The sequence below is a fragment of the Pagrus pagrus genome (assembly GCF_965226575.1).
Source record: "Pagrus pagrus genome assembly, chromosome: 3".
Taxonomy (NCBI): Eukaryota; Metazoa; Chordata; class Actinopteri; order Spariformes; family Sparidae; genus Pagrus; species Pagrus pagrus.
Window position 1 is genome coordinate 15063386 of NC_140187.1, and position 21678 is coordinate 15085063.

General features: G+C 41.3%; 2 protein-coding genes across 2 annotated transcripts; both read left to right on the forward strand.

Moving 5' to 3' along the window:
- The first annotated feature begins 4397 nt into the window (after positions 1-4397).
- hyal2a (hyaluronidase 2a) lies at positions 4398-10047 on the forward strand. The gene is made up of 4 exons (XM_084349919.1): positions 4398-4679; positions 5541-6513; positions 7035-7124; positions 8951-10047. The coding sequence occupies exons 2-4, from the start codon at positions 5584-5586 to the stop codon at positions 9326-9328; spliced, it is 1398 nt and encodes a 465-aa protein (XP_084206045.1). The 5' UTR covers positions 4398-4679; positions 5541-5583; the 3' UTR covers positions 9329-10047.
- Positions 10048-10397: 350 nt separating this feature from the next.
- hyal1 (hyaluronidase 1) lies at positions 10398-14981 on the forward strand. The gene is made up of 4 exons (XM_084347323.1): positions 10398-10715; positions 11005-11909; positions 11990-12079; positions 13170-14981. Exons 2-4 carry the CDS (start codon positions 11007-11009, stop codon positions 13494-13496), a joined length of 1320 nt encoding a protein of 439 aa, XP_084203449.1. The 5' UTR covers positions 10398-10715; positions 11005-11006; the 3' UTR covers positions 13497-14981.
- Positions 14982-21678: the final 6697 nt, after the last annotated feature.

Genomic DNA, 21678 nt, shown 5'->3' on the forward strand with positions numbered 1-21678 from the left:
CATGTAAAGATATGCCCCCACTAGATGGAGGCAGAAATCTAAACGTGCCCTAACTTTAATGAGTTCATGTGTGACGATGATTGGCGTTTGTTGTGTCATGTGTTCACTCTCTTAACTCTAATGATAATCCTGTCCTGTCAGACTTTCCAAAAAGGGCTGAAGTTGTAATTAACTGCTGTCTGAGGTGAACGCTCGACGGCTCGGATCGTGACTAGTGGAGGCCGGCTGCTGCCAGCTGGCACAATATCAAACTTTAATGGCAATGTAAACATATTTCAGTGCATAGCTGACAAATCCCCACAATGCACGGGCTGGGCTTCCTCTGCAGGCGCTCTCCGGTGTCTGTAATTGTGTGGAATGTGGTTGGGAGTGTTTTTTGGGCCAGAGGTCAGCCACTTTGATGTGTTTCCTCTCCGCTGGTCTTTGATGTTTGGCTGAAAGTCGGGGACTGTATTATGAAGATGAGCCCTCTCTTGCAAAGCCATAAAAATGAATGAGCGGAGTGATTGTGACACCGTATAGCTGCGTTTTGATCGGTACAATGTGTTCTGTGATGTACACAATGTGTTTATGAAAGGGAAAAAGCCGTCCGTGTGGCTGTGGTTATGAGAGATAGCCAATTATAAACGATCAGCAGCCTTGAAAGAGAACTGAAACGTGCTTTGAATTGCAAACAATAAAAGAGAGATATTGTTTTCTGAGGAACACTTTAACATGCCGGAGCTGTTAACAGCGGCGATTACTGGAGCCTGTTTTATCTGAATACCACCACAGTTGGATTGTGTTACTCTTTAGTGAGGCATTGTGGGATCATACACAGTAAATGTGAGCGAACTGAAGGACATTGAATAGTCCTTTGGTGTGATCCAAATCTCTGGAGGCCCAGAGATCCCAAGATTATTTTAAAGGATGCATTTACACCCCTTATGAAGCCAAAATCTTCACTCTAACCTTAAAGCATTAGCATACACTCTGTCTGCAGTTGGTGGGTAGATAATGACAGAAGTTTCATTTATGAATGACCTTATCCTTTAATTGATCCACAAAGCCACATGAAAGTAGTGGAAGTTGTAAACTTTTATTAAGGGTGAACCCAATTGTTCCAATGACATTCCTTCCATCCCAGTTTACAACGATTCCCAAAATGAATCGCAACTCACGAAGGGTTTGGAACGTAAAGTGAAGGTGGCAGGGCGTGTTTCCAGTTTCCCTGCCATTGTTTTCGCTTCCTGACGGTCCCTGACTTCTGCTGATGTAATGTTCAGGAGGCGGAGGTCAAAGGGAAGCTGGGACTACACGGAAACAAAGCCACCCCTTTCTCCCTTTCCCTCGCTCTGCATGTGCGTGGGTCGTTCATGGTCTACATTTTCCTCAAGCGCACACAGAGAAAAGCAGAGAGAAACTGATGACACGGTGAGGTGAGTCAGCAAAGCTCAGAAGAGGAAAACAAACTGCGGAACGGACTCTGACACAGGAAAACATCTCACTTCCAGGCCCCACCACCACCTCACCCCGGTCATGCGTTCAGGCATCCTTCAGCTCATGTGTATCCGTAAAGGAAAAGTCAGAAAAGCGTACTCAGTTCTGGTCAGATGTTCACACTCCTGTTTCCATTTTACACAGTTATCTGGAGTCTGAAAACAGGTTGTTAAGTTGGGTTAATTATGTGACAGTGCGTGGCCTCTACCCTCTTCTCCCATGTCCCTCATGCTGTTCAGTGTCCTATCTGCTGTACTTGGCAACCTGATGGTATGTGGTACTTGGTTACTTCAATGAGCGCTGCCAGTGGCTGTCATCACATGCCTCAGGCCGCAGGGACATCTGCATGCCACATGCCTTGTGCCCACCGTCTGAAGTTTGCTCGGAGCGTTACTGGAAAAAGACATTAAAGTCCTTCAGTCAAGGATCAACACGGAAATGTAAAAGTTAAAGTAACAAAACCAGGATTCACTGACGTTGGAATGATCAAAAAAGGACTCAAGTGACTGATGTTAGTGTACTTTACATGTAAAGAATATTTTAATGTAGACGGGGGTGTGACATAAGGAAGTACAATCATTCAAGCTCGTTGCTCAAGAGCCATTTTGTTGCACTTGGACCTTTCTTTTTATTCCAATACATCTGAAAACTAAAAATGTTTGATTTTTCAAATGAAACCTATAATCAGCATATGAAATATGGTAAATTGTAAAGAAAAGGAATTAAAGTTTGATTCTCCTTGCTCGGCGACAACGTTAAAATGCTCTTTATATGTTAATGCATCACTTTCTACTGTCTACCATGGTCACTTTAAATTTGCAGCAGAGCTACCAAATCCTGGTTAAATCAGCAATGAACCACTTATGTCGAGTTCTTGAATGAAATGCTTTTAAATGTGTGCTTTATTGCATCCGGCACTGCTCATTTTACTGTCTTTTTTTTATCTCGTTTTAATCTCGTATTCTCATAAAAGCCCTCGAAGGGACAAGAATTGCAAATTAGCATCTGCTGTAAACACTGTGACAGCTGTACAGTTTGTCTATATTGAATTGTCCATGTCGAGTAAACCTTAAATAAATAAATATTTTACTAATATACTTGGAGTACAATTTCGAATGCAAGACTTGTACTTGTGATGATGAGTATTTGTGTGGTGTTGCTGCTCAAGTCCTACAATTACAACTAAATACTTGTTCCACTACTGTAAGTTATCTTTTAACAAAAATGTACAGCAACCTAAACCATAGAATAAAGAGTAATGTATAGATACAGTAACAAACAAAAGATATTGAGTGTGTAGGAAAAAAATAGAGAAAGGGAAGGTAAAGTAAATAAATAAATTCACAGGGTCAGTGTCAGTCTACAGTAACCACATGTTTCCTTATGTTTTCCTGGAGAAAACAAGTGAATCACAAATTGAGTATACTGACTGCACAAATGCAGTGTAGTAAAAATCACACAATAGAAACACTCAAGTCCAGCTGACAGATTTAAATTGTCATCAGATTTAAAGGTCTTGAAAAGTGTTTTTGTTAAAAATCATCCTTTTTAAATAAACAATTGGGTCTGTTATGAACACTCTCTGTCAAAGCTAGAACAATATTGAAAAGATAATTGTAGGCCTATTTGTGTTTTTTTGTCTGTGCTCTTCTTGATGTTTTGAAGTGGATGTGAATGCGGTAAAAATTTATGTCAGCTACCACCACCGACTGATCAAAATTTCACATAATAAAATAATCTTGTGACAGTTTGTTTATTTTACACTATCAAATGTAAAATGTTACACCATCCCACTTGAATTGTGCCATAAACTACACATATGATGTTTGTCAATTTAAAAGATCATTTTCCAAGTCAAGAAAGTTGCATTTTGTCATAAATAAAGTCAAGTATCATATAGTTTTGTGTGAAACCGCTCGGTGAACTACATCATTGGCCCGGTCGGCGATCCAGGTACTTTCACAGCCGGGAAGTCGAGCTTTTTTGGCTTCACAACACCACTGAGCAGCTTTCATAGGAATGAATGGGGCTCGTCCTCCAACACCGTGTCCAGTAATAAAAATGTCCTTAATAGACCCCAAGGTAACTGCTACATGTAGCTGCTGTTAGCCGGTACGCATGTGTTGTTTTCCAAGTCAAGAAAGTTGCAGTTTGTCATAAAACTAATGAAAAGCAAGACTTTTTTTTATTTTTAATAAGACCCGGTTGAACGCGTTATTCAGCATCCAGTGGTGGCGCGTTAATAAGTATGGACTTTGGCCATACTTATTTACACGCCACCACTGGATGCTGCAACTTTCTTGACTTGGAAAACAACACATGCGTGCTGGCTAACAGCAGCTACATGTAGCAGTTACCTTGGGGATATGCTGCGCCAATCCAACAGGTGACCGATTCCTACATATTGCATCTTTAATGTCACACTTACTGTTTACTTGCTGTGTGTTTTAAGGACCAGAATACATCTGATGTCATCACACTGAAATAAAGCTCGCACATGACTGCTAAATGCCATAGTATTACAAAGCTATATCTGATTGTAATGTATCTGAAAGGTCACGGGAGCACAGTGGTCATTTGTGGGTATGATATGATCTTATTTTTAGGGATGTGGCACACTGGCCCGCTCTGACCCTCCGTCAGTCTCCACATTGCTGCTTTTACAGTGTATCCGTTTCACGGCAGCGGAGGCAAACTTCTTGGACTGACTCATTCCGCGCTGTACCGGGGACACTAGACATAATCTTCACAAATCACGTGGAAAAATCAAAGCCAAAATTTGCACCTGGAGTTGTGAGTGGGTTTGAGGCGAGGGTCGTCGCTGTAACAGATTAGACACGCTGACTGAGTTGTTAGGATGTCCGGTTGGTTTCGCCTCCCACCCCCTTTTCTCGGCTCTGAATGGAACATCCTGAAAGTAGCTTGGCACTGGACGAGTAGCAACTGACACCATCGCAGGGGGCAGCTCCGCTTCCCCGCACTGTACCGACCGCTCCAGCCCCGCACCGGAGCTCAGAGGACACTTACCGGCGACACATGCCGTTCAACATCCACCCCGTCGTGGTTTTCTTTCACTAAAGCAATGTTCATTTTGAATTTTTCCCATTTCTCTTGAGGCAACGCATAAAAAGAAAAAACGCGGCTTGAAGGAGCAGGCTTCTGGTTTTTTTTGGGAATGCTTCCTCAGTCTGCCAGTAAAGGTAAGTTTGTCCAGCTGCAGACACACTCAGCTCAACTTTGCTCTTACTTTTGCTTTACTTTAAAAAAAGTTTATGTTAATTTCAGCGGGAAAGGTTAAATGTTGAAGCCCAACTTGGGAAAACAGTCTGCAGATGTAACCGTGGGAAGATGTTTTTTTTTTTTTTTTTTTCCAAAATAAAGACAGAAACTAGCCAAATTTTTTATGGGATTATTTATTATCTAAACTGCTTCTGTAGCACTGATTATCAGCAGATGGTGCACAGAAGTCTATATTGTTGAGGCTGTGAATCTAAAAGCGTTACTCATAGTAAAAGTAAATAAATAAGTGAACTACCCAGACAGTGACAGTGACTTTCTGTTGGCATAAAGGCATAACCAAGATGCTTTCAATGAATAAAGACAAAAGAAGAAAAAGACTAGAACTTGTTGCCATTATTTATCCAAACAACTTTATGATTGCTGCATTGATTTATCTCCATATAGTGCACAACATGTACATAAATATGCACTGCTTTAATGCATCACTATAGTTTTTTGATAGACGTCAGTGCTTACTCTGTAATTGTGTAATTTTTGGCATTTGTTCCACGTCCGTCCCTGTTAGATTCGGTTCTAATGTTAGACGTAGTTGCTGCACTAATATCGTTCACACTTGGTTATCTGATAATGTTTAAAAGGCTACTTTTACACACTAGGCCTTATGTTCTTCTGTGTATAATACGCAATGTCCCGTTTTATCTAGCTGTGGTTGTGATGAATGTTGAGGAGATACTAGATTTTAAATGGATGTATTCGGGACTACGGCTTATTTGAAAAAGTAATCAAAAAAACTAAATGTCAGTCTCCTCTGTGACTTGTAGAGCAGAGAGCGGCAGTCCTATCTGTCAATTCACATCTGAAGACATGTTGTACTGGACTCTGCCGGACTGGAAAGTACTGCTGCTGACTGCACTGCTGTGGGACTGCCTCTCTGCGTTGGGACTGAAACCCACGAGATGGCCTCTGTACTCCCAAAAGCCTCTGCTCCTCGCCTGGAATGCCCCGACCGAGGACTGTGCCCCGCGGCATGGTGTTCGCTTTCAGCTGGACCTTTTCCAGATCGTGGCCTCCCCCAATGAGGGCTTTGTTAGGCAGAACCTCACCATCTTCTATAAGGACCGCTTAGGCTTGTACCCCTACTATGAGGAAGATAAAACGCCGATGAACAGGGGGCTGCCACAGGCTGCCAGTCTCACACAGCACCTGGATAAGATGCAGGAGGGAGTGCAGAAGTACATTCAGGAAGCAGGCGCCAAGGGTCTGGCAGTTATTGACTGGGAGGAGTGGCGCCCACTCTGGATACGCAACTGGGACACCAAAGATGTTTACCGCAAACACTCTCGTGAGTTGGTGCGACAAAAGAACCCGACATGGCCGCCAGAGCAGGTGGCAAAAGTGGCCCAGCAGGAATTTGAGATGTCAGCCAGGAAGTTCATGCTGGAGACGCTGAGACACGCCAAGAACCTGAGGCCCAACCAGCTGTGGGGTTTCTACCTGTTCCCCGACTGCTACAATCACGACTACAGGCGCAGTCTGGAGAGCTACACAGGCCGCTGTCCAGATGTGGAGGTGGCTCGCAACGAGAAGCTGAGCTGGTTGTGGATGGAGAGCACGGCCCTCTTCCCTTCCATCTACATGGGCGAAGTGCTGAAGTCCTCACCCTCCGGACGTCAGTTTGTCCGGAACCGAGTGAAGGAGGGGATGCGTTTAGCATCATTAGGCGATGGGTTGGCACGTCCTGTCTTTGTGTATACCCGGCCCACCTACGCCTACTCTCTGGACCGGCTGACAGAGGTGACATTAACTTTAGACACTCTTCCCCGCTGGATTTGCTTCCTCTTCCTCTTTTCCGTGCTTTTTCCTTACCATTATGGTTAACATGACTAATCTGTCGCTCATGTTAGATAACATACATTTTGAAGCAGAACATATGGACTTTTTGTTCCGAGATTAACCCTCAATCACACTGTTGTTCTACCAGTCAGCACTCTCTCTCTGTGATCAGTGCATGCTGCATGGAGCTATAGCTTTTCCTTATCGTCAGCCGCAGTCCTTTCCTGTTCTGGTAGCAGTCAGACACCCCAATACCTCTCACTTATGCGGAGTAGGCAGGATGGGTGTTGGTTGAGTTCAAAATCTCGCTGACACCCTATAGACCGTTTCCTTCTGGGAGAATGAACCCATAACAGCTGCTGTGCTTCACATACAGTAGCTTTTGCCCCACTAACACTTTGACCCAGTTCAAGTCGTACTCAACAGTGTGTTTTTCTTTGTGAATGTGATAGGGTTAAAGTGCTGTATGCTTTTTTTCACAGTTTGACCTCGTCTCCACAATCGGGGAGAGCGTGGCTTTGGGAGCAGCTGGGATCATCATGTGGGGAGATACAGCGTATGCAGGCAGCAAAGTAAGCATCAACACGATAATTATAAAAACGTGAATCACTCAGATTTAACTTTCAGATCTGACCATGAACGTTATGATCTGGTTAGTTTTGACCTGCTGCTCTCGTCTGTCATGTGTGCAGTCATTTGATAACTAGCAATTATTCCTCAGGGCTCCGGCACGGACTGAGTCACTTGAGTCACACGGACAGCTTCAGATGCAGGAGATGTTTGTTCGAAGTGTTTCTTTTTTCACATTTTGGCTGATTTAGGTCAATTCAGATCAAATCTTAAAATCAGTCATGGACAGTGTTTGTTCCCATATAGTGCATATCTAGCAGAAAATAAGAGAAAATAGTTTCAACTGATTTGTATTTAAATCAACATCAACATGGCCCTAACTTTAGTTTAGGGCTGGGCAATATATTGATATAATATCAATAACGAGATGTGGCATAAGTGTTGTCTTTTCCTGGTTTTAAAGGCTGCATTACAGTAAAGTCTAATTTTATAACGTAATTTTCTGAATTTACCAGACTGTTCTACTTGTTCTTATACTTGCCCACTAAATCATTATATTCACAGTACTGATGAAAAAAAAAAGCTGAAAATCTAATTGTGTTAATATTTTGTGAAAGTACCAATAGAGGAGATCTCAAAATATCAAGATATATGTTGTGTACCGCGGCATAGCTTAAAAGTATCACAATATTATTTACAGGCTTTAGTTACCACTTAGTTTTTATATAACTGGACTATAGTATACAAAATTGTATTTTATTATAATTATTTTGAACATCCACAGTAAATGACGGCACGATTGTTAAGTTGCAGGTAAATCTCTTTATTCCACTTTTGTGATATCAAACGTGTCACATTGTGCAGCAGTGATTTATTGGGGTGATTTCAGACAACATATGAAAGTTTGATGAAGAAACTAGCTAGATTTAAAAAAGAAATACATTTTTTTTTTTTTTTTTTTTATTGATCAAGGTTGTGTTTGTGGCACTGTTTATCTGCAGATAGAGCACAACAGTCCGTATTGTTGAGGCTCTGAATTAAGAAGCATTTTTTATATTTATGGATTAATATAATGGGAATTGTTACTTGTTAGAAAAGTAAATTAAAACCCTAAATTTAACTTCCATCTGTGTAGTGCTGTCTAGAGCAGAGTGGCAGTGACTTTCTGTTGACATAAAGGCTTAGTATTTCTGGATGCTAGCATGAGTAAAATGTTACAGATCCCATTTAACAGGGTTTAATGTGAAGCTCACTCAGAAATAGAATCAATGAATGGAAAAAATGTAACTTGATTAAAGAAATTGTCTGTAGTACATATAATATTTTTTATTGATAAGGGCCTAATATTACCAGCAGTGGACTGCATCCATGTTTTATATTTACTCAAGTGCTATACAGAATATAATTAATATGAACATTGTAATATAAAATGATGAAAACTCCAGTAACCTCTTTCAACATTAATTCTGCTTACATATTAATTTCATCCTTCAGTAATAATACATATATATTAAAAAAACAGCATTGTAATGAGAATATAAACATTTTTCTCAGAGACTTCTTTTACTTTTGATACTTTAAATACATTGTGCTGGTTAAGATAATGAATGCAGTATATTCTACTTGTACCAGAGTATGTTTATATATTGGTATTACTACTTTCACCCAAATGGACGATCTGAATACTTGTTCCACCACTGAACATTACACAGAAAAGAAAAGACACATTCCTGAGCCCTCACACACACATGATTAATGGGATTAGAAACGTTGGCTTGGTGTTAAAGGTCCTCAGTGCGGCCTTAACTCATTATGAATCTCTCTCCAGACCAGCTGCTCCAACCTGGACGAGTATCTGCGGGGTCCGCTAAGTCAATACCTCCTCAACGTCTCCACGGCAGCGGAGCTATGCAGCCAGAGTTTGTGTGCTTCTCACGGCCGCTGTCTGCGCAGAAATCCAGACAGCGACGTTTACTTGCATCTGAACCCCCTCAACCACACAATCATCAGGCAGGGCAGCAAGCCGACGGTCACCGGCGAGCTCGGCGAAGCGGAGAAGGAGAGATTTCAGGCAGAGTTTCAGTGCCAGTGCTACGACGGCTACAAGGGAGAAGGCTGCGATCAGACTCTGGTGCCATCGAAAGCCACCGATCCTGCAGCACTGCCATGTGTGATCTTACTGATTATCTCCCTGCTCCTCTGTTAACACACCACAAATACTGTAGACTTGGATGCATTTTATAAATACAGGAGCAAAGTCGGGAACCCTAATGAGTAAGGAGTGTCATTTTTCTTGTAATTGCTGTAAACAGATGACACAAAGTGAAATTTAATAAGAAACACTGTGGAAATTGCAAAGTTATATTTGTTTATAACTTGTAATCTTTTTTTAAACAATGGAGGGCTCGCTGGAAATGACCTTGTTTACATTTTGCTCTCAGTTTCCTCTCGGCCACTGTTTCCCAAAGTGTCAAATTCCATGTTTCTCATAGAGAGAACGTTTTTATTTTTGGGGAGGGCAATGTGATGAATGAGTTGATGTTTATGTCAGTAGCTGTGTGGTGAAAGACAGTGGAAATGATGCACTTAAGTCTGGAAATAGCACAATATATTTAAAGTGCCTGATCTTTTTTTCAACCTCTCTCTGACATCTGATGTTTTTATGGAGGCAGTTACAGTGTTACTATTTATTTGAATGTATTTTTAGGTGTTTTATATGATATTTTCTTATTTGTATGTCCAAATCATGACTACTAGTTTCTCTTAAACACGTTACTCGATTTCTGCTAAAAAAAAAAGACTCTATTCTATATTTCAGCAGCTGTTTTACATCAGATGCACAATATTAAAAGCACATTTCTGACACTCTCTCTTTGCCGTCCTCTAATCAGACCTTTGTGTAATTAAATAAACTTCTTTTCTGGAGGTCATTGTGTTATTTCCTTTACGATTTACAGATAAGAGGGGAGAGACGCCAAAATAAATACAGGTGTGGCTTTGCTGTTGCAGTCATTAAAAGTTAAGTCTCCAGAGGGGAAAAAAACATGTCATTAAAAAAGCTAACTCAGTCCTCAGGGAGGGACACACACTGCAGGCCGCTGCCTCATACCCCCTCCTCATGTAATTGTAGGGTGCTGTTAAGCCAGGAGTTATTTTTACTGCTTTTAAGAGTTAGGAAGGCACACATTTCAATTTGGAGGAGGAGGAGTTCAATATGGCCTGCTTGACATCAATTTAGAGTAAAATGATAAGTTTCCAGGATAGGGTTTTGGTCTTTTGGTAAACGTTTATATTCCAAGTGAGACAAAGTGAAAAAAATGAAAAACAGGATGATGGGAACAGGCTTTAACTTGCCTGTGACTTTAAATCCTTATTCTCTCATGATTGGTTGTTTAGATTCTGTGCACGCTTCCGATTGGTTGTTGGAAAACCTTTGCATGCTTACGATTGGCTGTTAGAAAATCCCAGAGCGCACTTCTGTTTTTGTTCCTTCCCTTTTTCCTGCATGTGTCATTCAGATCATGAGACTCCCTGTTGTATTTCCCTGTGTGACCAGACCACAAAGTCTGAACCAAAATCCAAGTATTGAAAAGGTAAGTTACTGCTTGTTGCACTAGATTATTAGATTTTAGGCTGTTAATTTCTTCCCATGTGGCGACATCGCACCAGTTATTTGTGTTTATTTGGAAAATCATGCAGGATTAATGGACAAAGAAGAGAGCATATTCAGTCAAGAGCTGAACTTCTCGGTGCTGAAAAATAAACCTTACTTCACTTTTGATTTTGATATTTGACACTTCTATTGCCTCACAACTTCAAAACAAGTTTGTATGAATATCCTCTCCAGATGTCACAACGCTTTTCTGTTTTCTTTCTTTGCAGGGATGACTCACCTTCATTCTCAGGTGTTGCTCCTCTTTAAACTGATCAGCCTTGTTTCAGGGCTGCAGTTTGCCTCATCATCTTTCTCCGAGGTGCCTTTCCTCTCGGTATGGAACGCCCCCACTGCCAGCTGTCTCTCTCAATATGGCGTCGACCTCGACTTGGGCACCTTCAGCATCGTGCAGAACCAGAACCAAACCTTCATGGGTGAAAACATAACCATCTTTTACGCTGAGAAGCTCGGCCTGTATCCCAGGTACTCCAGCCAAGCAGTGGCCATCAACGGCGGGGTGCCACAGAACGCCAGTCTTGCTCAACACCTCAGGGTGGCCGCTGAGAATATCAGAACTTATATCCCTGATAAGGATTTCCAGGGGTTGGCTGTGGTGGACTGGGAGAGCTGGAGGCCTGTGTGGGAGAGAAACTGGGAAAGTAAGCAGGTGTACTGGGAGGGGTCAAGAGCGTTGGTGAAGGCCAAGCATCCAGACTGGACTCCAGCGCAGGTAGACGCTGCAGCAAAGGTGGAGTTTGAGGGAGCTGGGAGGAAATTCATGGAGGAAACACTCCAACTGGGGCAGAAGGAGAGGCCAAATGGGCTTTGGGGTTATTATGGTTTCCCCAGCTGCTACAACTACTACAAAGCCAAAAACTACACAGGGGAGTGTCCAGCTGTGGAGATGAAGAGGAACGATGAGCTGCTGTGGTTGTGGAACGTCTCCTCCGCTCTTTATCCTGACATCTACCTCAGCCTCGAGATGCGAAAGCTCGGCAGAGAAGTGCTCCTCTACTCTCACCACCGCATCCTGGAGGCCATGAGAGCTGGAGCTCAGCAGACTCCATCAGCACCGCCCGTGTTCCCCTACGCCCGCATCGTCTACACGTACACGTTAGATTTCCTCTCTCAGGTGAGGAGCAGATGTTTTAACTCCATCATGTTTGGGATTGTCACGATCTGTTTGTCATGATCTGCTGTTTCCTCCTGCAGGAGCACCTGGTCTACACCATCGGAGAGAGTGTTGCTTTGGGATCTGCAGGAGTTGTGCTCTGGGGCGACCATACCTTCTCCAAATCCAAGGTACAGTAACTTATTGTTACCCCTTGCTTGGATACCCGCCTACACCTTTTGTGTTTATGTTTATATTTCTGTTGTAGGGGCTTGTTTTAAGCACTCCTTTATTGTTTAACTAAACCTCACACATCTCCTGCATCGACAGAACATAAACAGGAAAAAAACTTTCCCGTAAGCGCATTTTTTAACCTCATATAACCATCTAAAGGACAATAAAAGGAACAATAACAGCCAGCTCATCTTTATGTCTCACTGTCTCATGTGACAACCAACCATGAGGAGAATGTGACAAGCTAACAATGTGTTGTATGTTGTAGCCTAGCTTAGAAAAATCCTTTCTCAACTCTTGCTCTCCCTTCATACCTTTTGATGCTAATTATTGTTTTAGTATAAACCCATCGTGTGAAAAGCCGAGAAGAGAAACACAGAAGAGCAGGATATTTATATTTTGACATGAAAAACACTCTGACTCCATTCTGAAAGCTGCTCTAAAAACATGATGGTAATGATTTTGTTTACTTCAGTTTACCACTGTATTTATGGTGATTTTAAAAAAGGAAATTGGAAACCACTTCAGACACCACCCTGATGATGGCAAGATAACAAAAAAATCCAAACACCATAACGAAACATAAAGCGTGGTGTTTCATTTTGGACTGGAATTGAAGCTGACGTGGGTCTGCGCCTCTCTGTTTGTACAATCTTAACTGAGACAATTTCAAAACAAGTTTGACCACAGCATTTTGATCGCTCTCAGTGACTGAACTGCAGCAATATTTTTTTGTAGCTAAACCTCCTGCTTCAGATGTTTTCTTAAATCTAATAAAAAGACCAAAACCTCCTCTGATTTCTTTCTATTCAGACTCGAACCAGTTTTATCCGACTGAATACAATCACCTTTATACATGGATCACAAACATACAGTACAGATTCATTCAAAAAGGCAAAAACAATCCTACCTTCTGGGAAATCTGTATTTCTTTTCACAATGCTATCAGTTGTTGTTGTGTAATCACCAGTATTACACCAGTATTGGCCCATATTCGGGTGTAAATTTGTATAAATGACTCCATATTTGTTTCCTTCCTCCTTTTAGGCCACTTGTGATGCTGTCAAGTCCTACATCGACAAGACTCTGGGTTCTTACCTGGTGAACGTAACGTCGGCGGCCACTCTCTGCAGCCAGACCTTGTGTTCCTCTCAGGGGAGATGCCAGAGGAAGGACCTGAAATCAAGGGCCTACCTCCACCTCGACCCCGCCGTGTGGAAGGTGGTGTCTGAGAAGAGACCAGAGGGGGGGCAGGACTACAAAGTTTTTGGGCGGATGAGACCACATGAGGTGACGCTCATGAAGTCTATGTTTGAGTGCAAGTGTTACCACGGGTGGGGCGGTGAGAGCTGCTCGAAACCGACTCAGGGATAAAAGACTGAGGCCTCGTCCACGTGTGTGCGGATATGTTAGACCTCTGTTTTAAGAAAAATATACTGTCCACAAAACCTTCATTTTTCAAAACATTTCTGTACACATGAGAATGTAAAAACCATTAGGTGGTGTATGTGGCAGTAAAGTCTATGTTAACGATACGTGAAACACAAGAGAGGAAGATTCTGAGCATCATTTTGAGCTTATTCTATTTAAATAAAGTGATTCAAAATGTAGACACCGCCAAGTTAGGCTGTAAAGTTGTAAGTAGACCGACTTTGGCAGTGCTTAAAAGACTCCCATCGGTGCCAACTACACGTAAACAAACCGATAGTCTGCGTTTCTTGTTGTTGCAGGTGCATGCTCATTACATAAAACAACAGTGGGTATGCACAAATAGCGGTGATGTCGTTATCGTTTTTCCAAATGGCAATTCCATGGTGTCTTTAAAAAAACTTATCCGTACATGTGTGGACAGGCTCTTTAAGGTGCTATTCGTTAGAAAAGTTTATTTTAGAGTTAATTCCCAATTTGTCAAGTAATGACGCTTTGGGACCGTAGGACGGGTCGGCTGCCGTCCCAAAGCGTCAGTTTTTTGTCGAGTTGGGAATGAGACTCAAAAATGAACCTTTCTGACAATTGGCACCTTTAACTTGAAGCAGGTGATCCAGTGTGAAAGTGTGAAAGGGAACAACTTCAGAGGTAGACTGGGGCTAGTTTGACCCAGAGGTAGTAATCAGAATGAGTGCATGTGGTCTCCTTTGAATGGACATTTCCAAACCTTCGATTTTGTTGTTTTCTTAATGAATTACTTTTAATTACTTGATTTTTCTTAATTTATATGTGAGATGCTGCTGCATTTTTTAAACTAAATACCAATTTACCAATGATTTCAGATGAATCTTTACATTCCTGTGCTGTGTTGTGATAAATGAAGAATGTTTATTGACATAAAATCTTTTCTAGAAATCAGCCTTAAAATGATAAAATACTTTATTTACAGGTATCCTGTGCCGTTTTTAAACCCTAGTAGGAGCAGTGGCTTTACAAGTGTAGCCATGTGCCAACAAAGGTAGTCAAGAAGAAGACAGTAAGCTAGTAGACATGGATGTTAACAATGCAGGGTTGAAGAAAAAACTGACTCTGAGAACGCACTTAGGGTAAACATGTTTGTTTGTTTGTTTACAAGAAAACTCCACAGAGCACCTTTACAGTCAGATGTGTCAGCTCATTGTCACTGCTCTGTGCAGAATGAAAGTTGTTCTTATATTCACCTGCCGAAGAGGAAAATTCCTCTTTCCTCCCATTAAATCTGGGTTTAAAACATTGAGATGCACAGGCTGATTTCTTGAACCTGTTTGGAGGCTAAGCGCTTATTTTTAAAATCGCCCATGCTCATTGATTCTCGATCCTTCAATAAGGGAGAGTGTCTTCATGTGAATTTCTTTGTGGAAAAACCAAATAAAACACAAATTAATATTCAAAGTGTTGAGTCATTTCTGTCTGAAAACATGCCTGAAGGCTGACAGTATAGTATATTTTAGTGTTTAAGTGAATAACAATAAATTTGCTTGTGATTAACTCGAGTATAATTTTGTGTTACATGTCATGAACTTGCACGTACGTCTACACAACTACACTTTAATGGAACCATATAATTATTTTACAGAGTAAGTGTTTTCTTCATGTAAAGCATGATCAACTAAAAACAATATGAATTATTGTGAGGGATTAAACTGCCCAGTAGTTTAAAGTGGCTCCCCGTTGACTAAACACATCAGTAACAATCATAAAATATAATATATTTTTTTGTTGGAAACAAACTCTATAAAGGGATAATTTTGCATAATGAGCAAGACACAAACTTTTACTTGAGTAAAGGATCTAAATACTTCATCCTCCACTGTCTAAAGGAAATCTATAATCTGAAAAAACATCTAATTTCGATTGTAGGTTACACTTTGTAATAATAAACCTGTAGTTTTTAGGTATTTCACCTTATAAACAGCAGTCATTCATTATAAAGTTGCAGCTGATGCTTATAATCCTGTGTAAATGGTTAAGACATGGTTTATAAAGCATGTCATTGTTTATGAAATAACTACTAACTGAATTTTGATTAACTATAAATGTACAGTTCATCATTAATGCTCATTATAAATTGTTACCACACTTAAGTTAATTTAGTAAGCACCATTTCTCTTACATTTACATGCTGTTGCTTTCATTTAAAACATTTGTGTGAAGGTTAACGACCAGCAGGTGGTGCTGTGGGACAGCTAACTAGAGGGAAGACATCAAGGTCAGAGCTGTGGGTGTGAGTAATCAGCAGAAGACTCAAATAACTGTGGAGAGAAAACCATATTTGATTCAGTGTGTCAGATTCTGATAACTTTATCCCCAGGCTCTGCAGCAGCTGATGAATTAAACCCTCTATAACACAGAAACCAAAGAGAGCAGAAGGTGACCTTGATTGATTTACGAGTGGCGTGTACAATGTTGTCTTATCTGATCGCCTCTGCTGCCCCGAACTGGTGTCGTTGGTTGTAATTTCCCTCTTCTGTCCCCCAGAGGACGGACAGACTGGACAAACAGACTCCCACAAGGCCCCACTGTTTCCTACTTCCGGCTTTATCATTACCGGCTGGATTGTTAGGAAATGAGGAGGAGATGGACGCTGAAGGAGAGATATCTACAGCCGGTGTGCTTCTTAAAATAATGTCAGTCTTCTTGAGGCAGACAAACTGCTCAATTGGCTTTCAAAGAGCGAGGACAGAATTTAATGTCTGTCCTAAAACACCTTATTTACCTGCATTTACTTGATAATGGCAGGAAGAAAAACACACAACAAGGCTCTCGCACTGATTGACATTCAGTGCTGCTCATCACTCTGTTCATTATTATTATTTCCTTCTCCCTCGCAGCCTTAACTCCACTCCGTCTGCTCGGATACAGAGGAGGAATTATAATGATGCCGTGTTGTTTTTAATAGCTGAGGGTTTATTAAAGTTTTGTTCTGTTTGCGTAGAAGTAATATTCAAAATGCAACGTTGAACTTTTCCGCTTGTGTTTGCAAATTTAGAGCGTGAACGTTCAAAGGGAAAAACTTGCACTTGACATTTTACGACTCAGATGCATCATTAGATACAACAGAGTGAATCTCACACTTTCAAACAGTCAATGTCATAACTGACTGTACATGAACTGATCTGTTTATCTAGTCTGAGTGGTCTCTTCTCTCTCTTTCTCTCTCTTCCCTCCATCCTCTGTCAGGTCTGGCAGGCCCTCTATTTCTCTATCCTCTCATCTCTGCATTTCTTCATTTTGGCGTCTCGCTCTGTCACCCCTCCATGGTCACGTCTCCCCTTTCCCTGCTGCTCGGTCTGGAGATCGTCTCGCTTGCTCTTGGTTTAATAACTGTTTTGTCACGCTCTGTGTCTTTGTCCTTCAGAGGAGTCGACTCTCTGATCAGGTTTCTTAAAAGATCTGATGCACACTTGTTTGCATGATTTATGTGCGTGCGTGTCGCCGAAGCCACGGTGCTGCGAATTGATCAGGCTATTAAATGCAGGATACCCCCTCTGGAAGTGTGAGTTAAAGGGATAGTTCGACGTTTTTTTGGGAAATACTCTTATCCGCTGCGTTGCTGAGAGTTAGATACAAAGATTGGTACAACTTTCACATCGGTGCCCTACTTACGAAGCTAATGGACGGCCAGCAGCTGGTTAGCTTAGCTTAGCACAGATAATGGATTTGGGGGAAACTGCTAGCCTGGCTGTGCCCAGTAGTGTGACGATGTTACCGAGCCACAAAGTCCAAAGAGGAAGGAGGTCGACTTGACTCACCTACGTCCCTACTTCATGACTCCTTGTGTTGTAAATTTCTTTTTTTTTTAAATCTAATTTACCCAGATTGAACAGATTGTATTTTGGCATAGTTGTATGTCATAGTTTAGGTTTTTGTTTAGCGATTTCCTGTTTTATTTTGTAGATTAAATCCTCATGTGTCACGTGTTACTTTCTACTTCCTGTCTTTGTCTTTTTTCCCCCCAATTTTTTCTTTTTTAAGCTGCATCCAAATCTCCACCCTAAAATCACCTCTGCAACCTCTACTTCTACATATTTCTGCATCATGATGTGGTTGAATTTTATTTCTGTCCTACACGATTCAGGTAACGTTTCACTAAAGTAATTGTTTATTCATAATAAATTCTACAACATATCACAATTGATTGTGGATAATTAAATCACTGACGTCTGCAGATAGTCCACTTGAGAGCCCTTGTGAACTGGATAAATTGTGGTCCAATCATTTGGATGCAGCCTTACTCACCTGTGTTCTCTTGTTCCTGTGCCCTGCCTGATTTTCCCTTGACACCTGTCTCACATCAGCCTCATTAGCCCAGCCCTGTTCCCAGTGTTTTCCCCAGCTCCTTCCCTGCTCTCTTGTTTCCTCTAATCACTCCCCTCACCTGTGTTTCTCTGCCTCTCTCCACCTGCACCTCATCCCCTCGTAAGGGTAGTTTGTGTTTAAGTCCAGTCATTAGCTCGCTCTTTGTCAAGTCGACAAATTCTGTGAAACAGACACCAGAACGCAGTGAATTAATACATAATCCTTCCTGTCTTTTTGCCTTTTTAGGGATGTAAAATTAAAACCATGGCATCGTAAAATTAGAAAATGATTTTACTTTTTAAACTATAGTGTTGTCTTTGATAATGGCATCAGATCAGAAAATGCTCATGTGCAACTACGTATATTTCTGTTTAATTTGGACAAGTTGTTGGTTTAATTTGTACAATAACCAAAGTGTAAAATTTGACAAGTTGTAGTTTTACATGGAGTTATGTGCTCACAGCGACTTGTCAGACTCTCTGTTGGTTTTTTGTACAGATTAAACAAACAAGATGTAACAGGTTAAGTGTTTAGGAGGTGCTCGTGGGCTGATTTGTTTTTACCTCCGAAATGAAGCAGAGCTATTCCTTCAATGAAAACTAGAACATTTAGCTTTTTATCTTAACAAGTAAAAAAGCAGCTCCATACGATCGTTTGGTAAATGGTAGACAGCACCTTCTGAATGATTCAGAATTATATGCCACTATTTCACAGTAAAAGCAACTGATTGTGAGTGAGTGGGCTGTAAAAACTGATGGAAAGCGGCCCTCGAATCACCTTTTTTTTTATCACATCTCCATGTAAGTAAATGAAATCGGAGCAAGGAATCGGAGACATGAAATGAAAAGGCAGGAAGGCGGAGAGGGAGAGAGGTCACAGCGTCCTATTTCTTATGAGATGGGGCTCTGATATCTCTGCACTTAGAGGCTGTGCAGAATCACTGCCAGTGGAAGCCGGATCACATCCTGCAGCCTTGCGTCGCCTGGCTGGATGCAGACGAGCCGGCGGTGATCAATGTATTTAAACATAAATCAGCGTAAAAAAAAGGGAATGAATCTGATCATGATGTAGTTTTTATGTACGTGTGTGTGAAGCGTAATGTGTGTTTTCATGCTGTTGAGGATTTGCTTCCTCTGCTGCATGCCTCCTGATGAGAGGTGACCTGACAGACTGCCCCATGTGACTTCTCTTGAGACGGGCAGCGCTGTGCTCAAACCCCCTCCTGCAAAGACTCCATCAGAGCTCAGAGAATACCGTTGAAGAACGAAAGAAAACCCACCTTCACACACCGACACTATACAAAGGTGGCCCCTGCCAAAGTCACACAATAACTGCGTGTGTGTGTGTGTGTGTGCCCTGAAGCCATTCAGGTGGAAAATTACACTGCCCAATCAATCGCTAATAGAAAGTCTTTCCTCTGGTAGCAGCCAATCAAAAGCTCACAATGTGCCCTCTCCTTCAAACAACGGCCAATCAACCGCTCACAATGCTTGTCGTTGTCATGTTGATCCTGATAAAATGTAATTATTCTCTGTTTTCATGGACACATATTGATGACATTGGGCAGTGAGGGATGATGATAATAAATAAATTCTAATAAGAAAATAACTGTAAGCATTTTTCCCCCCCAATCCAGACGGCTTGTAATTAATTCAAATATGAGGTTTTTTTTCTTTCTGCAAGCATATAATCCATTTCAGCATTTTTCTTCATTCATTTTATGGGATTTGATCTTGGCTCATTTGAATAAACATTTTGCTCCGTATTAGTCTGGGTAATGAAGTGGATCTCAGAAGAAAAATGCTTTTGTTATGAGAGAGGAGAGACCGCTGTGGCACTAAGGAGACTCTTACTGGTCACCTCAGCAGGGAAATTGCTGATTGGATCTAATGCAGAATACCAATAATGATTTTTTTTTTTTGGTTGTTTGGACAAAGTTTGAACATCAAGAGCGATGAGCAACGGTGTTTCTGGAAATAGAGGCACCATTAATCCCGGTCTTTATGTTGGAATGGTAAGTAGGAGTCAACACAAACAATCAATCAAATCAATTCATCACACTGTTTAGGATTTATAGGCAGTATATACACATTTATGTAGCTGTAAGAAGATATAAGTTCACTCTACTCATTCATGTCAACAACCATAACTACTGTCTTGTTCCCTCGGAGGTGATGGCTGCTGTTTATAGGAGCAGTTTGTGAAATCTGGCCAGAATTTTTGTTTAAAACATTCAAAATGAACTGAATAAAAAGAGTGAGACAGTGTTGACATCTATGTAGCCTACTGAAATTAGCATGCTAACCAGCTAGCCCAAGCCCTTCCTGTCTCAGAGTGTGCTGCTATAATCTAATAACTAAACAATTTAAACTCACAAAATGTCAAGAAAGAAGAGTTGTTTTTTAATTTTACACCTATTTTCTTTACTGAACAGAAAAATAATTGAATTTGAGAATTTGAGTTTCTCTCTTTTCTGACATCAGCTTAATTGCCTCGTTAACTTTCAGTGAAACACATTTCATTCAAACTGACGTGAACAAAACAAAACTCACCAAAGCAAGCCATTTTCTAGGCTGCTGATGTCTGACTCTTGAGTGTTGTGTCAAAGTGTGATCCCTTGCTAATGTCTGTTTCCCCCTAACAAACCTGAGTTAAGATAAGTAAGTAACCAAACCGGTCTACTTATATATACAACTGGGTGTTTTACTCTTCTACAGCACTGAGATCAGGGTTTCTATGCACAATTTGGATTCTTACAGATGTTTTATGCTTTAGACAATAACCAGGCCATTAGCGGTGGCCATGTTGATATCGCTGTCTTTGCGACAGCGGCGCCAACAGTAATACCACAGGAAAGTGCCAGGACAGGAGGGGGGATTTTGAAAGGCTGTCTGTTTCTGCTTTAAGTAAATGTGCTTCGTCAGCGTCGTTCAAGTTATTTAGCATGAATGGAAGGACACCAGACGCACAGACAAACACAAAAAAATCTGAGACAGTGAGAAAATTGATGTTTTTGTAGTTTTTCTATTTCTGTGTGAGTGAAATGAAATTTGAAAGAGCTCAGATGAAGTTGAAAGAACAAACTTACCTTTCTGAACACTGTAATCTCTCTGTACCCTTCTAGATTTATAATGTACTGAAGTGATTGACTTCTTATCATGTTTCTGATCGTAGTTTTGAAGACAGAAAGTCGAAGAGAGCAAGGAATGAACTTGTCTCCGCGATGAAAAAATACGCACTTGTGTTCGTTTCAAAGATGATTTGGCTTGGTTAGAATATTATATGTATGAATAAGGTCAACAGAGCGGAGCAACAGTCATTTCCAGCCTCTGGAAAGTGCTCCGGTGTCTGATGATCCCGGTGCAAACGTCTGAACCGAGAGTACTGAAAAGCAGAGTGTGGTTTAATGGGATTCATGGCTCCTATTTCACTATCTTAATCGACTGTCTGTTCCCCCTTTTTTGATTTACCCACTTTTATTATAAACAACTTGAGTATGGAGCCCATGCACACGCTCACACTGCAAAGGAGACACACACACACAAAAGCACGCACTTATATGAATTCAAGATTAGTCCGCAGGAATCAAGGATTGCTGGGTCTCAACACAAATGTCATGGTGAGTCGTAACCTTTACTGGAGCACGTTATCTGCTCTGATAGCGTGGCCCGGGCTGGGATGGGGACCGACGCGATGCGATTGGATTTGAAAGGTCCCCATCCAAGTCATGCCCACCGGCTATCTTGCCTCCACAGTTCAGCAGCACCAGCACTATACGGCACGTCGCAAA

Bases quoted from the DNA above. Each gene is read 5' to 3' on its own strand.
- hyal2a (XM_084349919.1), top strand. From the start codon at position 5,584: ATGTTGTACTGGACTCTGCCGGACTGGAAAGTACTGCTGCTGACTGCA. The intron at 6,514-7,034 runs GTGACATTAACT...TTTTTTTCACAG, and splicing joins CTCTGGACCGGCTGACAGAG to TTTGACCTCGTCTCCACAAT. The intron at 7,125-8,950 runs GTAAGCATCAAC...ATCTCTCTCCAG, and splicing joins CAGCGTATGCAGGCAGCAAA to ACCAGCTGCTCCAACCTGGA.
- hyal1 (XM_084347323.1), top strand. From the start codon at position 11,007: ATGACTCACCTTCATTCTCAGGTGTTGCTCCTCTTTAAACTGATCAGC. The intron at 11,910-11,989 runs GTGAGGAGCAGA...TTCCTCCTGCAG, and splicing joins CGTTAGATTTCCTCTCTCAG to GAGCACCTGGTCTACACCAT. The intron at 12,080-13,169 runs GTACAGTAACTT...TCCTCCTTTTAG, and splicing joins ATACCTTCTCCAAATCCAAG to GCCACTTGTGATGCTGTCAA.